Source organism: Zea mays, chromosome 1, assembly GCF_902167145.1.
Source record: "Zea mays cultivar B73 chromosome 1, Zm-B73-REFERENCE-NAM-5.0, whole genome shotgun sequence".
In the NCBI taxonomy this organism is placed as follows: Eukaryota; Viridiplantae; Streptophyta; class Magnoliopsida; order Poales; family Poaceae; genus Zea; species Zea mays.
This window is the reverse complement of record NC_050096.1, coordinates 227,586,114-227,610,049: the sequence shown is the minus strand read 5'-3', so window position 1 is coordinate 227,610,049 and position 23,936 is coordinate 227,586,114. Positions and strand designations below refer to the sequence as shown.

The 23,936-nt window shown below is 52.5% G+C and overlaps 1 protein-coding gene across 1 annotated transcript; it reads left to right on the top strand.

The window, feature by feature from the left end:
• The first annotated feature begins 370 nt into the window (after positions 1–370).
• LOC100286152 (uncharacterized) lies at positions 371–23,462 on the top strand. The gene is made up of 2 exons (NM_001366616.1): positions 371–1,167; positions 22,123–23,462. Exons 1-2 carry the CDS (start codon positions 400–402, stop codon positions 23,221–23,223), a joined length of 1,869 nt encoding a protein of 622 aa, NP_001353545.1. The 5' UTR covers positions 371–399; the 3' UTR covers positions 23,224–23,462.
• Positions 23,463–23,936: the final 474 nt, after the last annotated feature.

Sequence of the window (23,936 nt, the reverse complement as noted above, 5' to 3'; positions counted from 1 at the left end):
AAGGTAGATATATCATTATTCTTTTACAACAAGTAGAATATAACAATTTTTATGCTTGTCTATATATATGTGCGGCATTTTGTTGCTATTTCATTTGACAAGGCCACCATAGTTTTATTGTAGGACTTGCAAAAGTAATTTGCTCTCAAAGACTTATGAGATCTTCACTATTTTCTTGGTACGAAAGTAACCAGAACTTGAAATGGGATTATAATTACTCAGCAAAATTATACATTTGATCTTCTTGAACGAGTTGGGATTGCGGATTCCGGCCCAAGCCTCAACAAAATTTCCTACAAGTTGTTCTATATATATATATATATAATTTGTTCCATATATATATAGTTGCTGCCATTCTCCATTGCTCCCTGCAAAGCTTTGCTCTGGCAGCTGCTTCAAATGCTTGCATTGTACTCCAATACAATGGGTACAACAGCTCCCGTCGCCGGAGCTGTCGTCGTCAGGGTCAAGCAAAGCATGCTGCTCGTCCTCGTTATCGTCACCAGCGTACTGGTCGTCGGCCCCACGGCCGACCGTGGAGCCTTCGCCAGCCCGCCGCCGGAACCCGTGCAGTGCTCGTCCGGCGGCGGCACGGCCAACTGCACCGTGTCCAGCGCCTATGGCGTGTTCCCGGACCGCTCCACGTGCCGCGCGGCCGCCGCGGTGTTCCCGGCGTCGGAGGACGAGTTGGTGCGTGCCGTGGCCGCCGCCGCCGCCGCGTCCGGGACCAAGATGAAGGTGGCCACCCGCTACTCCCACAGCATCCCGAAGCTGGCGTGCCCCGGGAACGGCACCGGGGAGGGCCTCGTCATCAGCACCAGGCGGCTCGACCGCGTCGTTTCCGTCGACGCCGCGACGGGGCACGTCACGGTGGAGAGCGGCGTCACGCTGCGGCAGCTCATCGCGGAGGCGGCCAAGGCCGGACTTGCCCTGCCCTACGCGCCTTACTGGTGGGGGCTCACCGTAGGCGGCATGCTCGGCACGGGCGCGCATGGCAGCTCGCTCTGGGGCAACGGCAGCGCCGTGCACGAGTACGTCGTCGGGATGCGCATCGTCACGCCGGCGCCCGCCGCCGAGGGCTACGCCAAGGTGCGCGTGCTCACCGCCGGCAACCCGGACCTGGACGCCGCCAAGGTCTCTCTCGGCGTCCTCGGCGCCATCTCTCAGGTAACTAACGTATATCTATCTGGCCCGTCCTCTACATCAGATTAATAATCTACTCGATCGTAGTTGGATTTCGCATTTCGATGCTTTACTTGCCGAGTGTTTGTACTGCGATTTCTTTTCTTCAGATTTCAGGAAAAAAAAAATGTCAATTCTTATAAATACAACCGCGCTTGCAACTGTTTACTTTTTCTTATTTTTCAACTATACGTTTTCTTTATTAAGCCGGCACAAAGCTATTTTTTATCCACTCAATCACCAGTGATCTGACCTCTACAGTGCTAGAAGTGACTTCGTTTATTGTTCTTTATTGCCATTAGACGACATGTATATACACACACAACTACTTCCAACAATAGGTGTCATCTTTGCCATTAGTTAGGTGCTCTACATGACATTTTTGCTGACATAGGTAAAAAAATCATACTTATCTTAATGGAGATACTGCTCACTCCTTCTCAAAGTCAAATTATCTTTAAGTTTGCTCAAATATATAAAAAAACAATATTAATATTTTTAGTATATAATTAGTATGAATCATTAAATAGATCACTGAATATATTTTCATAGTAAAACCATTTGAAGAGACAAATATTACTAATATTTTGTTATCAATATAGTCAAACATGAATCTCCTAGCAAATCTCTTTTATAAAAATATAAGAAATCTAATTTTTGGAATAGAACTATACACTTGTTTTAGGCCCATTATCTTATAGATAAATCATACAACAATTATTTGGATAAATTATCACCGCACTACCGGAATCCGGCCCTTTGCCGAGTGCTCGGCGTTTTGCCGAGTGCAATTTATCGGGCTTTGCCGAGTGCCACTCTTGGTGAACTGAGACTCTCGGTACAGACCTCGTTTGCCGAGGGCAAAACACTCGACATAGAAATTGTCCATCTAGTTAATCAAGTTTTTCATACCTACTGTATTGGACAAATGGAGATAGAAATAATACAAGTGATGTAATAAAATAAGAGCCATGAGAACACCCCCGATCAAATATTATGGATTGATAAATAGATGGATAATTCACTTAGGTCTCGTTTGTTTCGTTGGAATTGAATTCTATTTTAATAATTATAATTTAGACAAAACTAATTAAGTTCATATATTTATATATGTAATATATTTGTATATTATCCTAAATCATATGAGAGAGATAGTTATATACTACATTTATGTTATAGCGAAGCAAGTAGAAGAGTGTGTTATAAGTTGTATATCGGAAAAATAACATGTAAATCTATAGAATCAATTTCCATCTTTCACCCTATGAATTTGAGATAGACTTATATGATAACTTTGAAAAGTGGTGAAAAGTCACATTCTAAAAATTAGCCTATTCCATTAGTAAGATTCCAATTCCTCAAAATGAAAGGAAACAAACGACACCTTATATTATATATATATATGGGATAGGAGCGAGCTATAATTATTTTATTTTAACTGCGGTAACTAGGATTCGAACTTTGATATCATGTTAAGTTGCATGCACCAACCAGTTCAGCACAAAACTTGATTATTCGCTTGGGATTAAAGCCAGCTATTCGGACTGCTGCAGCTGCAATCTATAGAGACAAAACACTATAGAAATAGTAGAAGTTGTTTCGGATTAAAGCCAAGCGAACAACTTGTTAAGCTGGTAGGATGAGATTGGCAATTCACTTATATTTTATTCCAACATAGCCGTCCTAACAATAATAGAGAGATAATAAAAAAAGTAAAACTGAATATGAGTTTGTTGAGCAATAACTTTAGCACTACAATAAATTGATTTTTAACTAATTCTCACAAGCTTTTCATTTAGGCGTTGCCACTACATTTTTCTTCTTATATTCGATTACATCAATAACTCAACCAGAGATTATGTATTACAACTCAAAAGGGTTTGTCTAGTCATGCATTGGTTACCCCAAGAGCTCTAGCTACAAGTAACACAAAGAAAAGCATTAGACACTTGTACTAAGATCTAGATACATCAATCACCCAAACACTTGACATTGACTTTATGCAAAAGTAACATGGATGGACAAAACTTTTATGCTATTCCATTTGTTTATATGATTTTGATCAAGTATATTAATTGAAACTACAGTTGGCAATGCCTTTGTGCAGGAACTCCAAATTGAACATATAGATGTGAACCAAAATGCATGAATGCGCACGTACAAAGAATATATGATTAATCAATGCAAGTTTGTAGGAAGTACAATTGGCATCAAAACCACTCTCAATGTAAGCAAAATTAACACCGAGCTAAGCTCACTAATCTCAACTAAACAAATTTCATTGTCAAACATTAGGTTTAGCAGTCTAAAGTAGTGAGTCTAGCACTCTAGGGTTGTTCTGAAGATCACAGTAAGTGTATCTAGATTAAAATTTAAACAGTGAAATTACAATTTATCACTAGAACTACTATGATCTATGGCAAACTAAGTTAAACTTAAAAAACAGGCAGTGCCGAAGTTGCTAGTGTTATAAACAATTGATATTCTATACAGACGCTTATCCTCTCAAGATTACTAGATGCGAAGTAGATGCTACATTTTTGCCTAACACGACTTGTGATGCATGTACTTATATAGTTATATAGCACACCGAGTTTGGACATCATACAGAGCGAAAAATTTTGCATGCAAGTTAAAAAAGACATCATAAATAGGATAAGACCACCATCTTTAGACTACATATCCTTATACGCCAACCTAGAATAAATACAAATTAATTAAAGACCCTCTCTAATTAGAGTCATCTAACATCTACTTCCTCCGTTCTTTTTTATTTGTCGTGGTTTAGTTCAAAAATGAACTAGTGGACGACAAATATTCGAGAGCGGATGTAGTACATAACTAAAAAAATAAAAACTAGACATTATAGATATATAAACATGTGACACCATAAACTCACATCGGACGAAAAGTTCAATAATTAAAGGCAAACATATATTAAATAAACCATGACCGATCGAAAAGAGAATAACTTTTATATATAGGTGTGTCAGGGAATTATTTTGATTACATGGCGACAACAATGCAAATTGATATGCAACATACAGGCTACATCAAGCCAACTAAGGGAATCACAAGGTTAAAGTTTCACAGCACATGGCGCCGCAGTACTACAAACTACAGATAAAATATGCAATTTGGCACATTGAACTATAAAAAAAAAATATAACAATTATCCTTGAGCTGTTCCGCATTTATATATAACAGTTTTCTTTCTTAAAAAAATGAAAAAACGAAAAGAAGTGTTCAGCTAAAACGATTCTTCAAATCCACTATGAATAGAAATCTGCACAGGCCTGAAACGTCCAGAAATCCGTGCTCTGGTTCATTGAAAAAAACCAAACTGTACATGACTCGGAATTAACTATCTCCACATGTTCTACTCTCTATCACACTCTATTTCATACTCCACTCTATAAACGGTATATTCTACAGTGCAAATACAGTATCTTACACAGTCATTTACACTGTTTATAGTGTGAAGTTTAAAATAAAAAGTGAAATAATGAATAAAATATGAAGTCTGTTAGAGATAGTCCGGAAAAAACCGATAAACAAAACTGTGTTTCTAAGCAAATCAATCTGTTTCGTAAAAGCTACCCATGATGATGTCTGAGCATGTGTGCCTGCCTACTTGCGCACACTCAAAAACAGTGCGTCGTACCACAACATTTGCTGGTGGACTGCATGCAGCATTTTGGCGATTCTTGGAGTGGAAAACATGATACATCTGAGTACAAAGCAAGGCCCATGTGTTTTGGCTTTTCCGGAAAAGCACATCCATTCACTTAGAGTTTAAGGTATGTACAATCTAAAGACCTAGAATGGTTTTCTAAAGGCCTAGAATGGTTTTCTAAAGACAAAAAAATAGTTAAAAGACTGTATGATACATCCCTAAAGTTTTAAATTATAAATACAGTTAAGATACAATAAGTATAGAAAGTCATGAAGATACAAACTCTTCGTGTTTGTTTTTACTTTACCCTCAAGAGACCCCTCAATTAGGGCTTGTTTGGTTATTCCTATCGCATATGGGTTGAATGAGATTGGAAAAAATATATAAAAGATTTTGAGTTGTTTGAAATTTAAACCCACTCAATTTAAATGGATTGAGATCAAAACGAACAAACCCTTAAGAGCTTGTTTGAGTGCTCTAGTATTCATCCCAATACATATGGGTTGAGGAGGAATGGGGTGTAAATTAAACTAATTTACACTTTTAATTTACACCCCAATCTCCCTCAACCCATATGTATTGAGAGTGAATATTAGAGTATCGAAACATAGTCTAACGGGGTTGTACATGCCCTAAAACATGAGTGTTGGGGACCATAATTAGGGGTACCCCCAAGACTCCTAATCTCAGCTGGTAAACCCCATCAGCACAAAGCTGCAAAGGCCTGATGGGCGCGATTCAGGTCAAGGCTCCGTCCACTCAAGTTACACGATCTCGCCTCACCCGAGCCCAGCCTCGGGCAAAGGCAGCCGACCCAGGAGGATTCACGTCTCGCCCGAGGGTCCCCTCAAGCAACGGACGCACCTTCAACTCGCCCGAGGCCCAGCTCGGGCAGGCTTCGCGGAGAAGCAACCTTGGCCGGATCGCCACGCCAACCGACCGTATCGCAGGAGCATTTAATGCAAGGATCGTCTGACACCTTATCCTGACGCACGCTCCTCGGTCGACAGGGCCAAAGTGACCGCAGTCACTTAGCCGCTCCACTGGCTGACCTGACAGGAAAACAGCGCCGCCTGCGCTGCTCCGACTGCTGTGCCACCCGTCAGGGTGAGGCTGACAGCCGCCAAGACCAGCCTCAGGCGCCATAGGAAGCTCCGCCTCGCCCGACCCCAGGGCTCGGACTCCACCTCGACCTCGGAAGACGGACTCCGCCTCGCCCGGCCCCAGGGCTCGGACTCAACCTCGACCTCGGACGACGATCTCCTCCTCGCCTGACCCCCGGGCTCGGACTCAACCTCGACCCCGGACGACGGTCTCCGCCTCGCCCGACCCCCGGGCCCGGACTCAGCCTCGACCTCAGAGGAGCCCCCACCTCGCCCGATCTCAGGCTCGGACCGACCACGTCACAGGGGGGGCATCATTACCCTACCTCTAGCTGGCTCAGGCTACGGGGAACAAGACCGGCGTCCCATCCGGCTCACCCCGGTAAACAAGTAATGATGGCACCTCGCGTGCTCCATGACGACGGTGGCTCTCAGCCCCTTACGGAAGCAAGGAGACGTCAGCAAGGATCCGACAGCCCCGACAGTTGTACTTCCATGGGGCTCAAGCGCTCCTCCGACGGCCACGACATCACATGAACAGGGCGCCAAAACCTCTCCGACAGCCACGACGGCACGTACATAGGGCTCTGGCTCCCCTTTGCTAGACATGTTAGCACATTGCTACACCCCCCATTGTACACCTGGGCCCTCTCCTTACGCCTATAAAAGGAAGGTCCAGGGCTCTCGTACGAGAGGGTTGGCCGCGCGGGAGAACGGACCGACGCACAAGGCTCTCTCTCTCTCCCACGCGAACGCTTGTAACCCCCTACTACAAGCGCATCCGCCCTGGGCGCAGGACAACACGAAGGCCACAGTTTCCCCTTACTATTTCTCCCCCCTTTGTGTTCCGTCTTGCGCCAACCCATCTGGGCTGGGACACGCAGCGACAATTTACTCGTCGGTCCAGGGACCCCCCGGGGTCGAAACGCCGACAGTTGGCGCGCCTGGTAGGGGTCTGCTGCGTGTTGACGAACAGCTTCCCGTCAAGCTCCAGATGGGTAGTCTCCAGCAACCCCTCCAACCCGGGACGGTGCTCCATTTCGGGAGTCTTGAGTTCATGTCCCTCAACGGCAGCTACGACATGATACTCCTTCCTCCGCCACGCGACAATGACAATGGCGGCCGTCAGCCCGCCCGCCGACGGCGGAATCGACGACGTCTTCCCCACGTGGCGGAAGAGCAACATCCGGGTCTGTCCCGTCACCTTCCCCGCCGACGGAGGAGGAGGCGGGGCAGGCATGGCCAAGCAGGAGGCGGCACCTCGTCGGCTGTCGAGCGAGTCGACGGTGCCGGCGCCCCAACGGGGGACACGTCGGGCGTTGACCTCGCGTCTGAGACGAAGACGAGCGTCGTTTCCCCGCAACACGCCAACCCCAAGCAGACGGACGACGCCAGCACGCTCGCAAAGGACTTGCTGGGCGTTAGCCTCGTACCTGAGACGACGGTGCAGTCCATCCCTGACGCGACTTCGTCACCACCCGTTGATCAAGAGGTACCGTCTGTTTCCCATCCCATGCCTTTTAGATTCAGCTGCGACCCACCAAGCGACCCCGCTTCGGTGGGCGCTTTCATAAAGGCATGTCCAAACCCTCCGGGGTATCATATGCGGTCAACCTGGGACCGACTGATGGCGGTCTCAACCTACGGGTCCCTGGGTTCCGAGGAAGATGACGAGCCCGACTCTGGTTGGGATTTCTCCGGGCTCAATAACCCCAGTGCCATGCGGGACTTCATGACCGCATGTGACTACTGCCTCTCCGATTGCTCCGATAGTAGCCACAACCTCGGCGACGAGGACTATGGCCCAAGTCGCGAATGCTTCCACGTCGATCTAGGGGGTCTCGACGAAGGCAACCATCTTGGTATGCCGGAGGACGGTGATCCCCCTAGGCCTACGCCTCGCGTTGACATCCTTCGGGAGCTAGCTGTGGTCCCAGTCCCTGCGGGGGGTCAGGACGCACAGCTCGAGCAAATCCGCGAGATGCAGGCCAGGCTCGACGAGGAAGCAGGACAACTTGTGCAGCTTCGGCAAAATATCGGCAGGAGTGGGCAGGCCGGGCACCGGCCGGAGAAGCGCGTCATCTGGCCCAGGACGTCCAGCACCGCATTGCCGATGATGCCAGGGCAAGGCTGCCCCCAGCTTCCAGTGGGGTCGGCCAGAACCTGGCTGCAGCAACGATACTACTCCGAGTGATGCCGGAACCATCCACCACCGAAGGGCGGCGTATCCAGGGAGAGCTCAAGAATCTCCTGGAAGATGTCGCGGTCCGACGGGCCGAGAGCTCTGCCTCCCAAAGGCAGGGGTACCCCCGGAGCATCGCGCCGCGACTTCCCGATTCATGCGGGAAGCCTCGGTCCACACCGGGCGCACGCGGAACACAGCGCCTGCGGCCCCGGGACGCCTCGGCAACGAGCACCGCCACGACCGTCGAGCCCACCTCGACGAGAAGGTGCGCCGAGGCTACCACCCCAGGCGTGGGGGACGCTACGACAGCGGGGAGGATCAGAGCCCCTCGCCCGAACCACCCGGTCTGCAAGTTTCAGCCGGGCCATACGAGGGCGTCGTTCCTGACCCGGTTCCGAACCCCGACTACCATCACCAAGTACTCGGGGGAGTCAAAGCCGGAACTATGACTCGCGGACTACCGACTGGCCTGCCAGCTGGGTGGGACGGACGATGACAACCTCATCATCCGCAACCTTCCCCTGTTCCTCTCCGACGCCGCCCGAGCATGGCTGGAGCATCTGCCTCCTGCGCAGATCTCCAACTGGGACGACCTGGTCAAAGCCTTCACCGGCAACTTCCAGGGCACGTACGTGCGCCCTGGGAACTCCTGGGATCTCCGAAGCTGCCGCCAGCAGCCGGGAGAGTCCCTGCGGGACTTCATCCGGCGATTTTTGAAGCAGCGCACCGAGCTGCCCAACATCACCGACTCGGATGTCATCGGCGCGTTCCTCGCCGGCACCACTTGTCGCGACCTGGTGAGCAAGCTGGGTCGCAAGACTCCCACCAGGGCGAGCGAGCTGATGGACATCGCCACCAAGTTCGCCTCTGGTCAGGAGGCGGTCGAGGCCATCTTCCGGAAGGACAAACAGCCTCAGGGGCGCCAGCCGGAAGACGTCTCCGAGGCATCCGCTCAGCGCGGCACCAAGAAGAAGGGCAAGAAGAAGTCGCAAGCGAAACGCGATGCCGCCGACGCAGACCTTGTCGCCGCCGCCGAGCACAGGAACCCTCGAAAGCCTCCCGGAGGCGCCAACCTGTTCGATAAGATGCTCAAGGAGTCGTGCCCCTATCATCAGGGTCCCGTCAAGCACACCCTTGAGGAGTGCGTCATGCTTCGACGCTACTTCCACAAGGCCGGGCCACCGGCGGAAGGTGGCAGAGCCCACAACAACGACAAGAAGGAGGATCACAAGGCAGAGGAGTTCTCCAAGGTCCACGACTGCTTCATGATCTACGGTGGGCAAGTGGCGAACGCCTAGGCTCGGCACCGCAAGCAAGAGCGTCGGGAGGTCTGCTCGGTAAAGGTGGCGGCGCTAGTCTACCTAGACTGGTCCGACAAGCCCATCACCTTCGACCAGGGCGACCACCCCGACCGCGTGCCGAGCCCAGGAAAGTACCCGCTCGTTGTCGATCCCGTCATCGGCAACATCAGGCTTACCAAGGTCCTCATGGACGGAGGCAGCAGCCTCAACATCATCTACGCTGAGACCCTCGGGCTCCTGCAAATCGATCAGTCCTCGATCCGGGTCGGCGCGACGCCCTTTCACGGGATCATCCCCGAGAAACGCGTCCAACCCCTTGGGCAACTCGATCTGCTCGTCTGCTTCGGGACTCCCTCCAACTTCCGAAAGGAAACCCTCACGTTCGAGGTGGTCGGGTTCCGAGGAACCTACCACGCAGTACTGGGGAGACCATGCTACGCCAAGTTCATGGCCGTCCCCAACTACACCTACCTCAAGCTCAAGATGTCGGGCCCCAACGGGGTCATCACCGTCGGCTCCACGTACCGACACGCGTACGAATGCGACGTGGAGTGCGTGGAGTACGCCGAGGCCCTCGCCGAATCCGAGGCCCTCATCGCCGACCTGGAGAGCCTCTCCAAGGAGGCGCCAGATGCGAAGCGCCACGCCGGCAACTTCGAGCCAGCTGAGACGGTTAAGTCTGTCCCTTTCGACCCCAGCAACGACGCCTCCAAGCAAATCCGGATCGGTTCCGAGCTCGACCCCAAATAGGAAGCAGTGCTCGTCGACTTTCTTCGCGCGAACGTCGAGGTTTTTGCGTGGAGTCCCTCGGACATGCCTGGCATACCGAGGGATGTCGCCGAGCACTCGCTGGATATCCAAGCTGGAGCCTGTCCCGTGAAACAGCCCCTGCGCCGATTCGACGAAGAAAAGCGCAGAGCCATAGGCAAGGAGATCCACAAGCTGATGGCTGCAAGGTTCATCAAAGAGGTATTCCATCCCAATGGCTTGCCAACCCTGTGCTTGTGAGAAAAAAAGGAGGGAAATGACAGATGTGTGTAGACTACACTGGTCTAAACAAAGCATGTCCGAAAGTTCCCTACCCTCTTCCTCGCATCGATCAAATCATGGATTCCACTGCTGGGTGTGAAACCCTGTCTTTCCTCGATGCCTACTCAGGGTATCACCAAATCAGGATGAAAGAGTCCGACCAGCTCGCGACTTCTTTCATCACACCCTTTGGCATGTACTGCTACGTTACTATGTCATTCGGTTTGAGGAATGCGGGTGCGACATACCAAAGGTGCATGAACCACGTGTTCGGAGAACACATTGGCCGAACGGTCGAGGCTTACGTCGATGACATCGTAGTCAAGACGAGGAAAACCTCCGACCTCCTCTCCGACCTTGAAACGACATTCAAGTGTCTCAAGGCGAAAGGCGTAAAACTCAATCCCGAGAAGTGTGTCTTCGGAGTCCCCCGAGGCATGCTCCTGGGGTTCGTCGTCTCCGAGCGGGGCATCGAGGCCAACCCGTAGAAAATCGTGGCCATCACCAACATGGGGCCCATCAAGGACTTGAAAGGAGTACAGAGGGTTATGGGATGCCTTGCGGCCCTGAGCCGTTTCATCTCGCGCCTCGGCGAAAGAGGCCTACCTCTGTACCGCCTCTTAAGGAAGACCGAGCGCTTCACTTGGACCTCCGAGGCCGAGGAAGCCCTCGGGAACCTAAAGGCGCTCCTTACAAGCGCGCCCATCTTGGTGCCACCCGCTGCCGGAGAAGCCCTCCTGATCTACGTCGCCGCTACCACTCAGGTGGTCAGCGCCGCGATCGTGGTCGAGAGACGAGAAGAGGGGCATGCATTGCCCGTCCAGAGGCCGGTCTACTTCATCAGTGAAGTACTGTCCGAGACCAAAATCCGCTACCCGCAAATCCAGAAGCTACTGTACGCGGTAATTCTGACGCGACGAAAGTTGCGACACTACTTCGAGTCTCATCCAGTGACTGTGGTGTCATCCTTCCCTCTGGGAGAGATCATCCAGTGCCGAGAGGCCTCGGGTAGGATTGCAAAGTGGGCGGTGGAGATCATGGGCGAGACAATCTCGTTCGCCTCTCGGAAGGCCATCAAGTCCCAAGTCTTGGCAGACTTTTTGGCTGAATGGGTCGACACCCAGCTTCCAGCAGCTCCGATCCAACCGGAACTCTGGACCATGTTTTTCGACGGGTCGTTGATGAAAATAGGAGCGGGCGCGGGCCTGCTCTTCATCTCACCCCTCGGGAAGCACCTCTGATACGTGTTGCGCCTCCATTTCCCGGCGTCCAACAACGTGGCCGAGTACGAGGCTCTGGTTAACGGGTTGCGCATCGCCATCGAGCTAGGGGTCCGACGCCTCGACGCTCGCGGCGACTCGCAGCTTGTCATCGACCAAGTCATGAAGAACTCCCATTGCCGCGACCCGAAGATGGAAGCCTACTGTGATGAGGTTCGGCGCCTGGAGGACAAGTTCTTCGGCCTCGAGCTTAACCACATCGCCCGACGATACAACGAGACTGCGGACGAACTGGCTAAGATAGCCTCGGGGCGGACAACGGTTCCCCCGGACGTCTTCTCCCGAGACCTACATCAACCCTCAGTCAAGACCAACGACACGCCCGAGCCCGAGAAGGTCTCGGCCCTGCCCGAGGCACCCTCGGCCCCCGAGGGTGAGGCTCTGCGCGTCGAGGAAGAGCGGAATGGGGTCCCGCCTAATCAAAACTGGCAGACCTCGTACCTGCAATATCTCCACCAAGGAGAGCTACCCCTCGACAGAGCCGAAGCTCGGTGACTGGCGCGGCGCGCCAAGTCGTTCGTCTTGCTGGGTGACGGGAAGGAGCTCTACCACCGAAGCCCCTCAGGCATCCTCCAGCGATGCATATCCATCACCGAAGGTCAGGAGCTATTACAAGAAATACACTCGGGGGCTTGCGGTCATCACGCAGCGCCTCGAGCCCTTGTTGGAAACGCCTTCCGACAAGGTTTCTACTGACCAACCGCGGTGGCCGACGCCACTAGGATTGTACGCACCTGCCAAGGGTGTCAATTCTACGCAAGGCAGACCCACCTGCCCGCTCAGGCTCTGCAGACAATACCCATCACCTGGTTGTTCGCTGTGTGGGGTCTGGACCTCGTCGATCCCTTGCAGAAGGCACCTGGGGGCTACACGCACCTGCTGGTCGCCATCGACAAATTCTCCAAGTGGATCGAAGTCAGACCCCTAAACAGCATCAGGTCCGAACAGGCGGTGGCGTTCTTCACCAACATCATCCATCACTTTGGGGTCCCGAACTCCATCATCACCGACAACGGCACCCAGTTCACCGGCAGAAAGTTCCTGGACTTCTGCGAGGATCACCACATCCGGGTGGACTGGGCCGCCGTAGCTCACCCCATGACGAATGGGCAAGTAGAGCGTGCCAACGGCATGATTTTGCAAGGACTCAAGCCACGGATCTACAACGACCTCAACAAATTCGACAGGCGATGGATGAAGGAACTCGCCTCGGTGGTCTGGAGTCTGAGAACGACGCCAAGCCGAGCCACAGGTTTCACGCCGTTTTTTCTAGTCTATGGGGCCGAGGCTATCCTGCCCACAGACTTAGAATACGGATCCCCGAGGACGAGGGCGTACGACAACCGAAGCAACCGGACCAACCGAGAAGACTCACTGGACCAGCTGGAAGAGGCTCGGGACATGGCCTTACTACACTCAGCGCGGTATCAGCAGTCCCTGCGACGCTACCACGCCCGAGGGGTTCGGTCCCGAGACCTCCAGGTGGGCGACTTGGTGCTTCGGCTACGACAAGACGCCCGAGGGCTCCACAAGCTCACGCCTCCCTGGGAAGGGCCATTCATCATCGCCAAGATTTTGAAGCCCGGAACATACAAGCTGGCCAACAGGCAAGGCGAGGTCTACAGCAACGCTTGGAACATCCGACAGCTACGTCGCTTCTACCCTTAAGATGTTTTCAAGTCGTTCATATACCTCGTCTACATACGCCAACAAAATCTAACCATCAAGGAAGGGTCAGCCTTGCCTCGGCAAAGCCTGACCCTCCCTCGGGGGCTAGAAGGGGGGAACCCACTCTGCGTCAAAATTTTCCTCGGAAAAAGTTTTTCTGCCAGAGCATCTTCCGTGCTTTTCGACTACTTTGAAAGTGGGATCCTGAAAACGACGGAGTACACGTAAGCAGGCAAGGCCGACCGAGCCGAGGGACTCCTACGTCTCCGGGATACGGATACCTCACTCATCACCTTCTGCGATAACTAACTCACGCTCGGATAAGCGATTCCGCTGGCCGAACAAGTCTTGACGTTCGAAAGCTGTTCTGCCGAAACAATTTTTCGTGCCTTCTCGACTATATCGATAACAGAATCCAACGGACGAGTAAGAGTACACGTAAGCGGCAAGGCCGACCGAGCTGAGGGACTCCTACGCCTCCGGGATACGGATACCTCACTCATCACCTTCCGTGAAAAGTAACTCTCGCTCGGACGAACAATTCTGTTACCGACTAATAAGTCCTGATACTCGAAACAAGGGGAAAAGAAACGCATCTCTACAACACGACGACGGTATATTTGGGCCTCGACGGCCGCCAAAAAACATACGCACACTACAGATAAATTGATTCCTGCAGGATCAGACATCAGTGGGGGAGCAGCAGCACCCTCGGCGACGACTCCACCTTCGGTAGAATCCGACCCGGCCTCAGACGGCAACACGGTCGAAGGATCTCCACCCCGAAGAAAGACGTCGGCACCGCGCCGGGGCCATCGCCGCCAGGGCTCCTCCAGGAACCCGCCCGAGCAGACGCCTCAACCGGCCGCTCTGTAGCCTCAGCCAGCTGTCCCCCGAGGACACCAGCCCGGCTCATGGCCTCGGCAACCCGACTCCGGCGCTGGTCCAGCCAGTGGACGGCCCGGCTAGGCTCCGGTCGACGAAGCTTCTTTTCGAGCCAACTCTGCCTCTGTCCGTGCTGGCACCACTGCCTCCGGCTCCGGCTCATCGTAGAGCGGCCGAGGGTTTCTTTAACTAAGCAAGAGAAGCCTCGGGCGGCAAGGCCGACCAAGCCGAGGGACTCCTACGCCTCCGGGATACGGATACCTCACTCGTCACCTTCCGCACGAGGCAACTCACACTTGGTTAAGCGGTTCAGTTAGCTGACAGGCGAGTCCTAGTGCTCGAAACGAGGAAAAAACATGGTATTACATCCAAAATACCTATATGTTCAGGCCCCGACAGCCGCAATGAACAAGACACCGGCACTCAAGGTGCCATTACAAACGAAACTCCAGTTCCACTCCCGCAGGTACGAACAACCCCCCACATTGGAGGGCCTACGGGACAACGAAACGCCGACAGGTGGCTCACCGCTGCCTGCTCCGGCAGCAGCGACAACGACCTCCGCTCCGGGCGGCCAAACAGCAGCAGCGATGACCTCAGGGCAGACGCTGTTGCGACAAGGCCCTCGCCCACGACCCCACTCGAGGGGCGAGGACGAGCTACCAAGGCCGTGGAGCCGGAGGTCAGTCCGCGGGAGGCACCGACTATCTCGTCGGCAGAGAAACCTCTTCCGGCTGCCTCGGTGGGAGATGGCACCGGAAGCAGCGCCGAAGGCGCTCGGGCCGGAGAGCCAGGCACGCGGTAGCTACCAGCGCCACGAACGACGAACGCCCTTCCCCCCGATCACTGAGGGAAGGAGCGGGCTGCTGCCCGTGTGGATACAAGCCCCAACTCGGCGCACTCTCCGCCCCAGCCAGGATGATGAAGATCCTTGAAGCTGAGGGCGGGGCAGAGGTCGCAGCCCGGCTCGCTTCTCCCCACCATCAAACTGGTGGTCACCGTCTTGGGTGACCACCGGCGAGGGGATGCAGCCGGGCTGCCTGATGAAAATCCTTGAAGCCGAGTGATGGCTGAAAGGTACCAACTTCCGCGAAGTTGCGTTCCTCCAACAACGACAAGACAAAAGCGACGCGGGCGCTCCCCATCCGGGGGCTCGGAAGGTGGAAGGACGTGATGCATGAGGAAAGTGCGAGGACATGGTTGCCATCCAAGGGGGTCGCCCTCCTTTTAAAGGCGACTCTCCCCACTTGCGTCCTCAGCCGTCACGGACTGAGTCTTCACCAACGCGCTCCAAGGTCTTCCCCCTACGACACGGGGGCTGGGTCCCACGCGTCATGCAAGCTGGCCCAGGGCAGAAGAAGCCAAACCGCCGCGCACGGTGCGCGTAACTGCCCAGCGGTTACAAGCGCTCCTCCACTTTCGCCCAGACCGGCGGGTGAAAGGGCGGACCGCCATGCAGGCGGCACGCAACCGCACCAAGGGGGCACACCCTTTCGACTCCGACGCGTCCAGCATGGGGGCCCAGGCCCACACGTCATGTAACCGGCGCGCCCGTTACTACGTGCGGGAAACTGCACCGCCACTTACGCCAGTACCGCGCCTTCTCGACTGCGGAACCGGTGCCGTGACTCGAGGCAACCCTGCGCATGGCCCAACAGTGCCAACCGAGCACATCGATCACGGGTCAGTCAGCCGCGGGAGAAGGCGCGACGATCGATATGGCCAAAAGTGGGCCGACAGTAATGGCGGCGGCAGGCGGGCGGAAGCAGCGGTCAAGTCGACTGCAGGCTCACGTCCCCTCCTGGGACAGCGAGAGAGCCCTCTCCCACGGCGTGAAGACGACGCGCCCGTGTTCCGTTCCTCGAACGGCTCGCGCACGCACAACGGCTGCCCCGCGAACCACTCGTCCCGTCGCATTAACTCTGCGGCAGGACAGGCGGCACCTTTGGCAGGCGAAGGAGGCGACGCTTCACCTCCGCCATAATGACCGCGTCAAAAAGGTGTGCCATGTCGTTCAATTTCGTATCCTTTTCATCTTCCTCTTTCTCTCTCTTGCTATAGGGACCGGGAAAGGGGATACTCCGAAAGGGATCCTTCTTCGCGAAGGAAGCGGGCCCTGAGCCCTCCTACTAATCAGAGGTTCGAAGGCTAGCCCCTCGGAAGGGTTCAACAGCCGCCTCAGAGCACTCAGGCTCCACGCCCACTACTGGTCAGAGGTTCGAAGGCTGGCCCCTCGGAAGGGTTCGACAGCCGCCTCAGGCCACTCGGGCTCCGCGCCCACTACTGATCAGGGGTTCGTAGGCTGGCCCCCGAAGGGTTCAACAGTCGCCTCAGAGCACACAGAGCGAGGGATGACTCTGGGTACGTCCGATACATGGCCGAGGCTCGAGCTACGCTCCCGAGGTACCCTAGGACATTTCCGAGACCAGCAGGAGCGATTCTGTAACGAAATCCCATCAGAGGGAGGCATCGAGCCCTCGGACCCTATCAAACGGGACCGGTTCCGGCAAATCACCTGCAGGTACTTTTGGAGCGTGCCTCTGGGCCACTAGCTGACCCTTATCGAACGGGGCACGGGCGTCCACTCAGATCACCCGTTAGCAACTCACTGGAGACACCATGTTCGGCGCCCTCTGAGGGCAACATGGCGCTTCCCCCCCCCCCACCCTCCTCCTTGCGGAAAGGCGACACAGGGGCGTATGAAAAAAGTCGAGTCAGTCCTTGACCGTCCTCTCGCCCTGCGCGGAGGCTCGGGGGCTGCTCTCGCAAACCCGGCTCCGGCCAAACCGTTGACAGCGTCAACATACCGGCCCGAGAACTTGGAACCTGACTATGCACCCGGGCTACGGCCAGTTCGCATGAGGGAACAACCAGACCGGCCGAGGCATCACGAAACGGCTAAGACCTCGGAGGAGTCAAACCACTCCTCTGAGGCCTCGGGGGCTACACCCGGTGGGTGCGCTCGCGCGCACCCACCGGAACGAAACGCAACCGAGAAAGGCCGGTCCCCTTGCAAAAAAGTGCGACACAAGCCTCCAAGCGAGTACCAACATTCCCTTCGAGGCTCGGGGGCTACTGTTGGGGACCATAATTAGGGGTACCCCCAAGACTCCTAATCTAAGCTGGTAAACCCCATCAGCACAAAGCTGCAAAGGCCTGATGGGCGCGATTCAGGTCAAGGCTCCGTCCACTCAAGGGACACGATCTCGCCTCACTCGAGCCCAGCCCCGGGCAAAGGCAGCCGACCCAGGAGGATTCACGTCTCGCCCGAGGGTCCCCTCAAGTAACGGACGCACCTTCAACTCGCCCGAGGCCCAGCTCGGGCAGGCTTCGCGGAGAAGCAACCTTGGCCGGATCGCCACGCCAACCGACCGTATCGCAGGAGCATTTAATGCAAGGATCGTCTGACACCTTATCCTGACGCACGCTCCTCGGTCGACAGGGCCAAAGTGACTGCAGTCACTTCGCCGCTCCACTGGCTGACCTGACAGGAAAACAGCGCCGCCTGCGCTGCTCCGACTGCTGTGCCACCCATCAGGGTGAGGCTGACAGCCGCCAAGACCGGCCTTAGGAATCATAGGAAGCTCCGCCTCGCCCGACCCCAGGGCTCGGACTCCACCTCGACCTCGGAAGACGGACTCCGCCTCGCCCGACCCCAGGGCTCGGACTCAACCTCGACTCCGGAAGGCGGTCTCCGCCTCGCCCGACCCTAGGGCTCGGACTCAACCTCGACCTCGAACGACGATATCCGCCTCGCCCGACCCCCGGGCTCGAACTCAACCTCGACCCCGGACGACGGTCTCCGCCTCGCCCGACCCCCGGGCCCGGACTCAGCCTCGACCTCGGAGGAGCCCCCGCCTCGCCCGACCTCGGGCTCGGACCGACCACGTCACAGGGGGGGGCCATCATTACCCTACCTCTAGCTAGCTCAGGCTACGGGGAACAAGACCGGCGTCCCATCCGGCTCGCCCCGGTAAACAAGTAATGATGGCACCTCGCGTGCTCCATGACGGCGGCGGCTCTCAGCCCCTTACGGAAGCAAGGAGACGTCAGCAAGGATCCGACAGACCCGACAGTTGTACTTCCATGGGGCTCAAGCGCTCCTCCGACGGCCACGACATCACATGAACAGGGCGCCAAAACCTCTCCGACAGCCACGACGGCACGTACATAGGGCTCTGGCTCCCCTTTGCTAGACACGTTAGCACATTGCTACACCCCCCATTGTACACCTGGGCCCTCTCTTTACGCCTATAAAAGGAAGGTCCAGGGCCCTCGTACGAGAGGGTTGGCCGCGCGGGAGAACGGGCCGACGCACAAGGCTCTCTCTCTCCCACGCGAACCCTTGTAACCCCCTACTGCAATCGCATCCACCCTGGGCGCAGGACAACACGAAGGCCACGGTTTCCCCTTACTGTTTCTCCCCCCTTTGTGTTCCGTCTCACGCCGACCCATCTAGGCTGGGACACGCAGCGACAATTTACTCGCCGGTCCAAGGACCCCCCGGGGTCGAAACGCCGACAATGAGGTTCTTTTCTTCACATACCTGCGCGCGTGGTGCGAACCTACTTGGCTATTCCTTATGTAAACTAGCTATATCCACCGGGTGTAAGACTGTCTTAAGCAACGTCCTCTATATGTATCATTTACAGTCACCTCTAAAAGGTTCATCCTTTATATCTCCTTTCTCTCCAACAATGTCCTCTAAATCACGTCTTCTATACGTAAATACATATATTAGATACATTTTTATCATACTCTCAAATGTATTGTACATATTTTAGTTTTGATAAACCGGTTGTTTAAAGTATCCAAATGGATAGAAGAACGTTTAAATAAACTTTGTATATAGATGATCTAGTAACATCCTTGAGTTGATTTGGTGACAAGGGGACCCCGGGAGGATTGGAGGGGATTGAGCGGGAAATAAACTAATTTCCAACTCAATTCCCTCCAATCCTCTCGAGATCCCGGGTCACCAAATCAGTCAGGACTATTCAAAGGATGCTACTTGGGGAGTAGAGGGATAGGGTAGAGGAGGTTTTACGGGTCTATTGGAACCCTACCAGTTTGGCGTGCGACATGCGGTGGGCCATCCGCTCATGTGCAGTCACCCGCAAGTATAGATGGCCAATAGTGTCGGGCTAATCGGGCCGGCCCGGAGCACGGCACGGCCCGTAGTGCCTAGGCACGGCATGGCTGGAGCCGGGCCCGTGCCGGCACGGCCCGATGGGTAGTATCGTGCCTGGGCCGAGCACCGGGCACGCTGTGCCGGCACGGGCACGGTCCGATTAGCCCCTAGGCACAGTTAGGCACGATTATGCATGATTAGATCCAAGCACGACTAGTTAGCTGTGTGATGTACTCTTTTTTTCTATCTAGGGTTTTCTCGCAAGGGTGAGTTTTTATCTAGATAGGTTTTTAATGAGTCAGCCATTGCACTAAAGTACTAAACAGCTCAATATTAGCTATTTTAGTATGTTTTAACTGTGTTTGTGAATGTCTGACTAAAATTCTGTGGTGTAGTGCTAAACAGGCTAAATAGGCTAAGCAGGCTAAACGGGTCTACCGTGCCGGCACGGCACGGCTAATTAAGCAGGCTTAGTGTCGTGCTTGGGCCTGGTCTTAGGCACTAGTGCCGTGCCCGGCCAAACGGGTCGTGCCCTAACCTGTCCGTGTCCGGGCCGTGCCGGGTCGGGCCGCCCATTTGACCATGTATAACTGCAAGCCATTCGTTTGGAATAAATTAAACGTGCCACGGCCAGGTTCTCTTCTTCTTCTTTTTCTTTTTATCCTTGCGACATTGTCTCTGCGACCCATCTGCTCATGTATTTTTTTCATCACGTATACTCACGAATTTATTATATAAAAATGTATAAAAATTACCATAAATTATGTTGCCAAGTTTTGTTTCGCAGAATGTTACGCATAGAAGTTATATGTGTAATTTTGCAATTTTCTATAAAATTACGTTTATAAGTTACGTATGTAAAATGTTATATATAAAAATAATGTACATAATTTTGCAACATTCAAATAAAATATATGATAAGTTTTATTCTTAAAAGGTTATACGTAAAAGTTATGAGTGTGACTTTATAACTTTCCAAAAAACTTATGAAAATATCGTTTTTCAGAAGAAAAAAAAAAGTTGCGAAGCTGTTATTGATTGTCAGTTCTAGCATAGCGGTCGTTCGCTAATTAGCTCGATCACGTGTTTCCTTCTCTGCCATTATTATCTCTTCGTCAGCGTCTTGAAAGCAGTTCCTCTTACGTAAGTTGAGTCAATGCACGTGTGCCTTATCATATGCGAGGGTCGCGCGTCAGTGACACTAACGTTAGAGGATCTCGTTCTGTGTAAATTAGTAGGTTACTATAATAGCAGACGTATTTAGTTTTATTACCTATCTATATGTGAGTAGTTTTAGACTATTTTGAGTAATGACTAAATCGGCTATTTTTAAGAAAACTAGATAGATGTCACAACTCACAAATGCTAGTGAGAGGTATTTGTATGCACTAAAGCTAATAATAATTAATTAAAGATATCCAAAAAGTCTAGCTAATAGTTCAGCTAATACCTACTTTTAGCAAAATATCTAATAGTTGGCTAGATATTTGTTAACTAGCTAATTTTATTAGCAAATTTTTAGCCAACTAACTATTAGTTTTAGTGCATTCAATCACCTTCTTAGACTGCACTAGTAAATGTCACTGGTACTAGAATTATTTTGAGAAGGCACTTGTTTCTAGTTAGGATATATTTATTTTCATCTTAATTTATATGGATTGAAGAGGTTTAGATGAGTTTAAATTTATAGCAAATTAAATCCTCTATTAATTTTTGGACGCAAACACGAGATATATGGCTCATGAGTCCAGGTTTCCTCTTTTGGCAATAAAGCAAATTATCCATGCATTTCTCCGAGCCGACTGCCACGCTCCTTGGGGCTGGGGCTGCGCGGCATGCGCCCTCCCTTCTAGACCACACGCTCCTCAGTGCCCTTGCGCACGATTTCGTTGCGAGGAAGAAGACATGCGCCCTCACTTCTATGCCATATGCTTTAATTAATGTTTGTTTCAAATTAATGCTAACTGTTTAGACTGTTATAGTTATAATCTATATAGACAAAATACTGCAGTAGAAATCGTTATAGATTAAAGCTAAAGAAATAGGTGGATCTACGGTGTATTTGATTTAGCTTTTAGTTTTAGCTTTTGCATTCTAAAAATCAAAATTCAAACCGATCTAAAAATTAATTTTTTTCTAAAAGTCAATTTTCTAGCCGTGCAAAAAAAATATCTATAGACCTGTTTTTAGTTGTTTTCGTGTGAACTGTAAAAATATATATTTAAAGAATTTTGAGCGGCTTTTAGCGATTTTCACCAAATATTTTTTTAGCTTTTTAACAACTCACAATCCACATCAAATTTTTCGTAGCTCATAACTCACAACAATTTTTTTACGGACATAATCTAACCAAGAGTTTTTTTACGGTAAGATAGAGAGAAACCTGAGACTCCTTTTGACAGTAAGATAGAGAGAAACCTGGAGCTGTATCAAACAATTCGATGAATTTCAGATTCACGATTCACGATAAAAATAGGTAAATCCAAATCTAAACTCAATTCTTCCGATGTTAGAACTCTACCCAGCGGCAGTCCATTACTTTGGATTCCTCAGATTTCGAAGATCCTGTTTTTTTTATATAATTTTTATCCAAGAACAAACACCGGATCGTCCAATTTGACAAACATTGAAGCATTCGCAGTCGGGATAAGTTTGATTTGGAGCTAAAACTGTGCATGCAAGGTGACGCTGGCGCTGCAACCTCTGTTCAAGCGCTCGGTGACGTTCACGGAGCGGGACGACGACGACCTGGCGGAGCAGGTGGCCAAATTCGGGTACCAGCATGAGTTCGCCGACATCTCGTGGTTCCCGGGGCACGGGCGGGCGGTGTACCGCATCGACGACCGCTTGCCGCTGGCCGCGTCCGGCGAGGGCGCCATGGACTTCATCGGCTTCCGCGCCACCCCAACGGTCGTGATCCAGGCCAGCCGTCTCGCCGAGGATCTCTTCGAGCGCGCGGGCAACGGCAGCGGCAAGTGCCTGACGTCGCGGGTGACCCACGCGGCGCTGTCGGTGGCCGGCTACGGGCTGCAGCGGCGGAGCGGCGGGCTGTTCACGGGGTATCCGGTGGTGGGGCCGCAGCACCGGATGCAGGCGTCGGGTGGGTGCGTGACGGGGCCCGAGAACGCGCTGCTGACGGCGTGCCCCTGGGACCCGCGGGTGCCGGCCGGCACCTTCTTCCACCAGACCACCTTCAGCCTTCCCCTGCGCCGTGCCGCGGCGTTCGTCACCGAGGTGCGCCGGCTGCGGGACCTGGAGCCCCAGGCGCTGTGCGGCGTCGAGCTCTACGACGGCATCCTCATGCGGTACGTGAAGGCGTCCACGGCGCACCTGGGCAAGCCCGCGCCGCGCGGGGAGCCGTCGGGAGATATGGTGGACTTCGACATCACCTACTACCGCAGCCGCGACCCCGGGCGGGCGCGCCTGTTCGAAGACGTGCTGGAGGAGATCGAGCAGATGGGCATCTTCAAGTACGGCGGCCTGCCGCACTGGGGCAAGAATCGCAACCTCGCCTTCGTCGGCGCCGCGCGCAAATACCCGGGCTTGCCGCACTTCCTGCGCGTCAAAGACGCCTACGACCCCGACGGCCTCTTCTCCAGCGACTGGAGCGACACGATGCTCGGCATCGGCGGGAGGTCGCCGACGACGGACGCGCCCGGGTGCGCGCTCGAGGGGATGTGCGTGTGCTCGCGGGACGAGCACTGCGCGCCGGAGCAGGGCTACGTCTGCCGCCCCGGCAAGGTGTACAAGGACGCCAGAGTCTGCACCAGGGTGTCGTCGTAGAATCGATTCATTGGCCACGTTTGGATTTGATTTCTAGACTAGAAACACCAATATATATTACTGTAATTTATTTAGGACAGATCGACAGCTGAAGGAACTATCGGAGGACTTTCTCCAAGATTCCCAACAGAATTGAATTTGCTGCTATGAAATTCAGCTATGGTTCGGCTTGTCCTGGCTAAAACTCGCATATATGCTTGTAAATCACCACTTTACAATGAGGCATGTCATTTTTATTTTACGAAGCATTAGACTTGCGAAGACATTTACATATATATAAACCATGCATCACTTATTTTAAGTTACGCCCCGTTTGGATCATTGGAATTGAATTCCATTCTAATAATAGTAATTTAGGCATATATCAATTAAGCTAATTCATTTTTATATAAAATATATTTGTATACTATTATTAGCAAGATATCCTAGATATTTATGTGCTACATTTTTATTATAGAGGAGTAGAACGAAAAGTGTCATGTAAGTTACAGATTAGAAACAAATTCTAATCATGCATAAAATCATTTCCTATCGTCAACCCTATGAATTTTAGATAGGCTTATATCTGAACTTTGGAAAGTGGTGGAATGCCAAATTCCAAACTAAATAAGTTACTTTATTGAGTGAATTTCAATTCCTTTAAAATGAAGGGATCCAAACGCCCCGTTATAGTAATCGTCATGTTGCGATTCGATCCAATCCCACCGCAGCTA

Coding starts and splice junctions, on each gene's coding strand:
- LOC100286152 (NM_001366616.1), top strand. CDS start 400: ATGCTTGCATTGTACTCCAATACAATGGGTACAACAGCTCCCGTCGCC. Junction 1,168..22,122: donor TCCTCGGCGCCATCTCTCAG/GTAACTAACGTA, acceptor TGTGCATGCAAG/GTGACGCTGGCGCTGCAACC.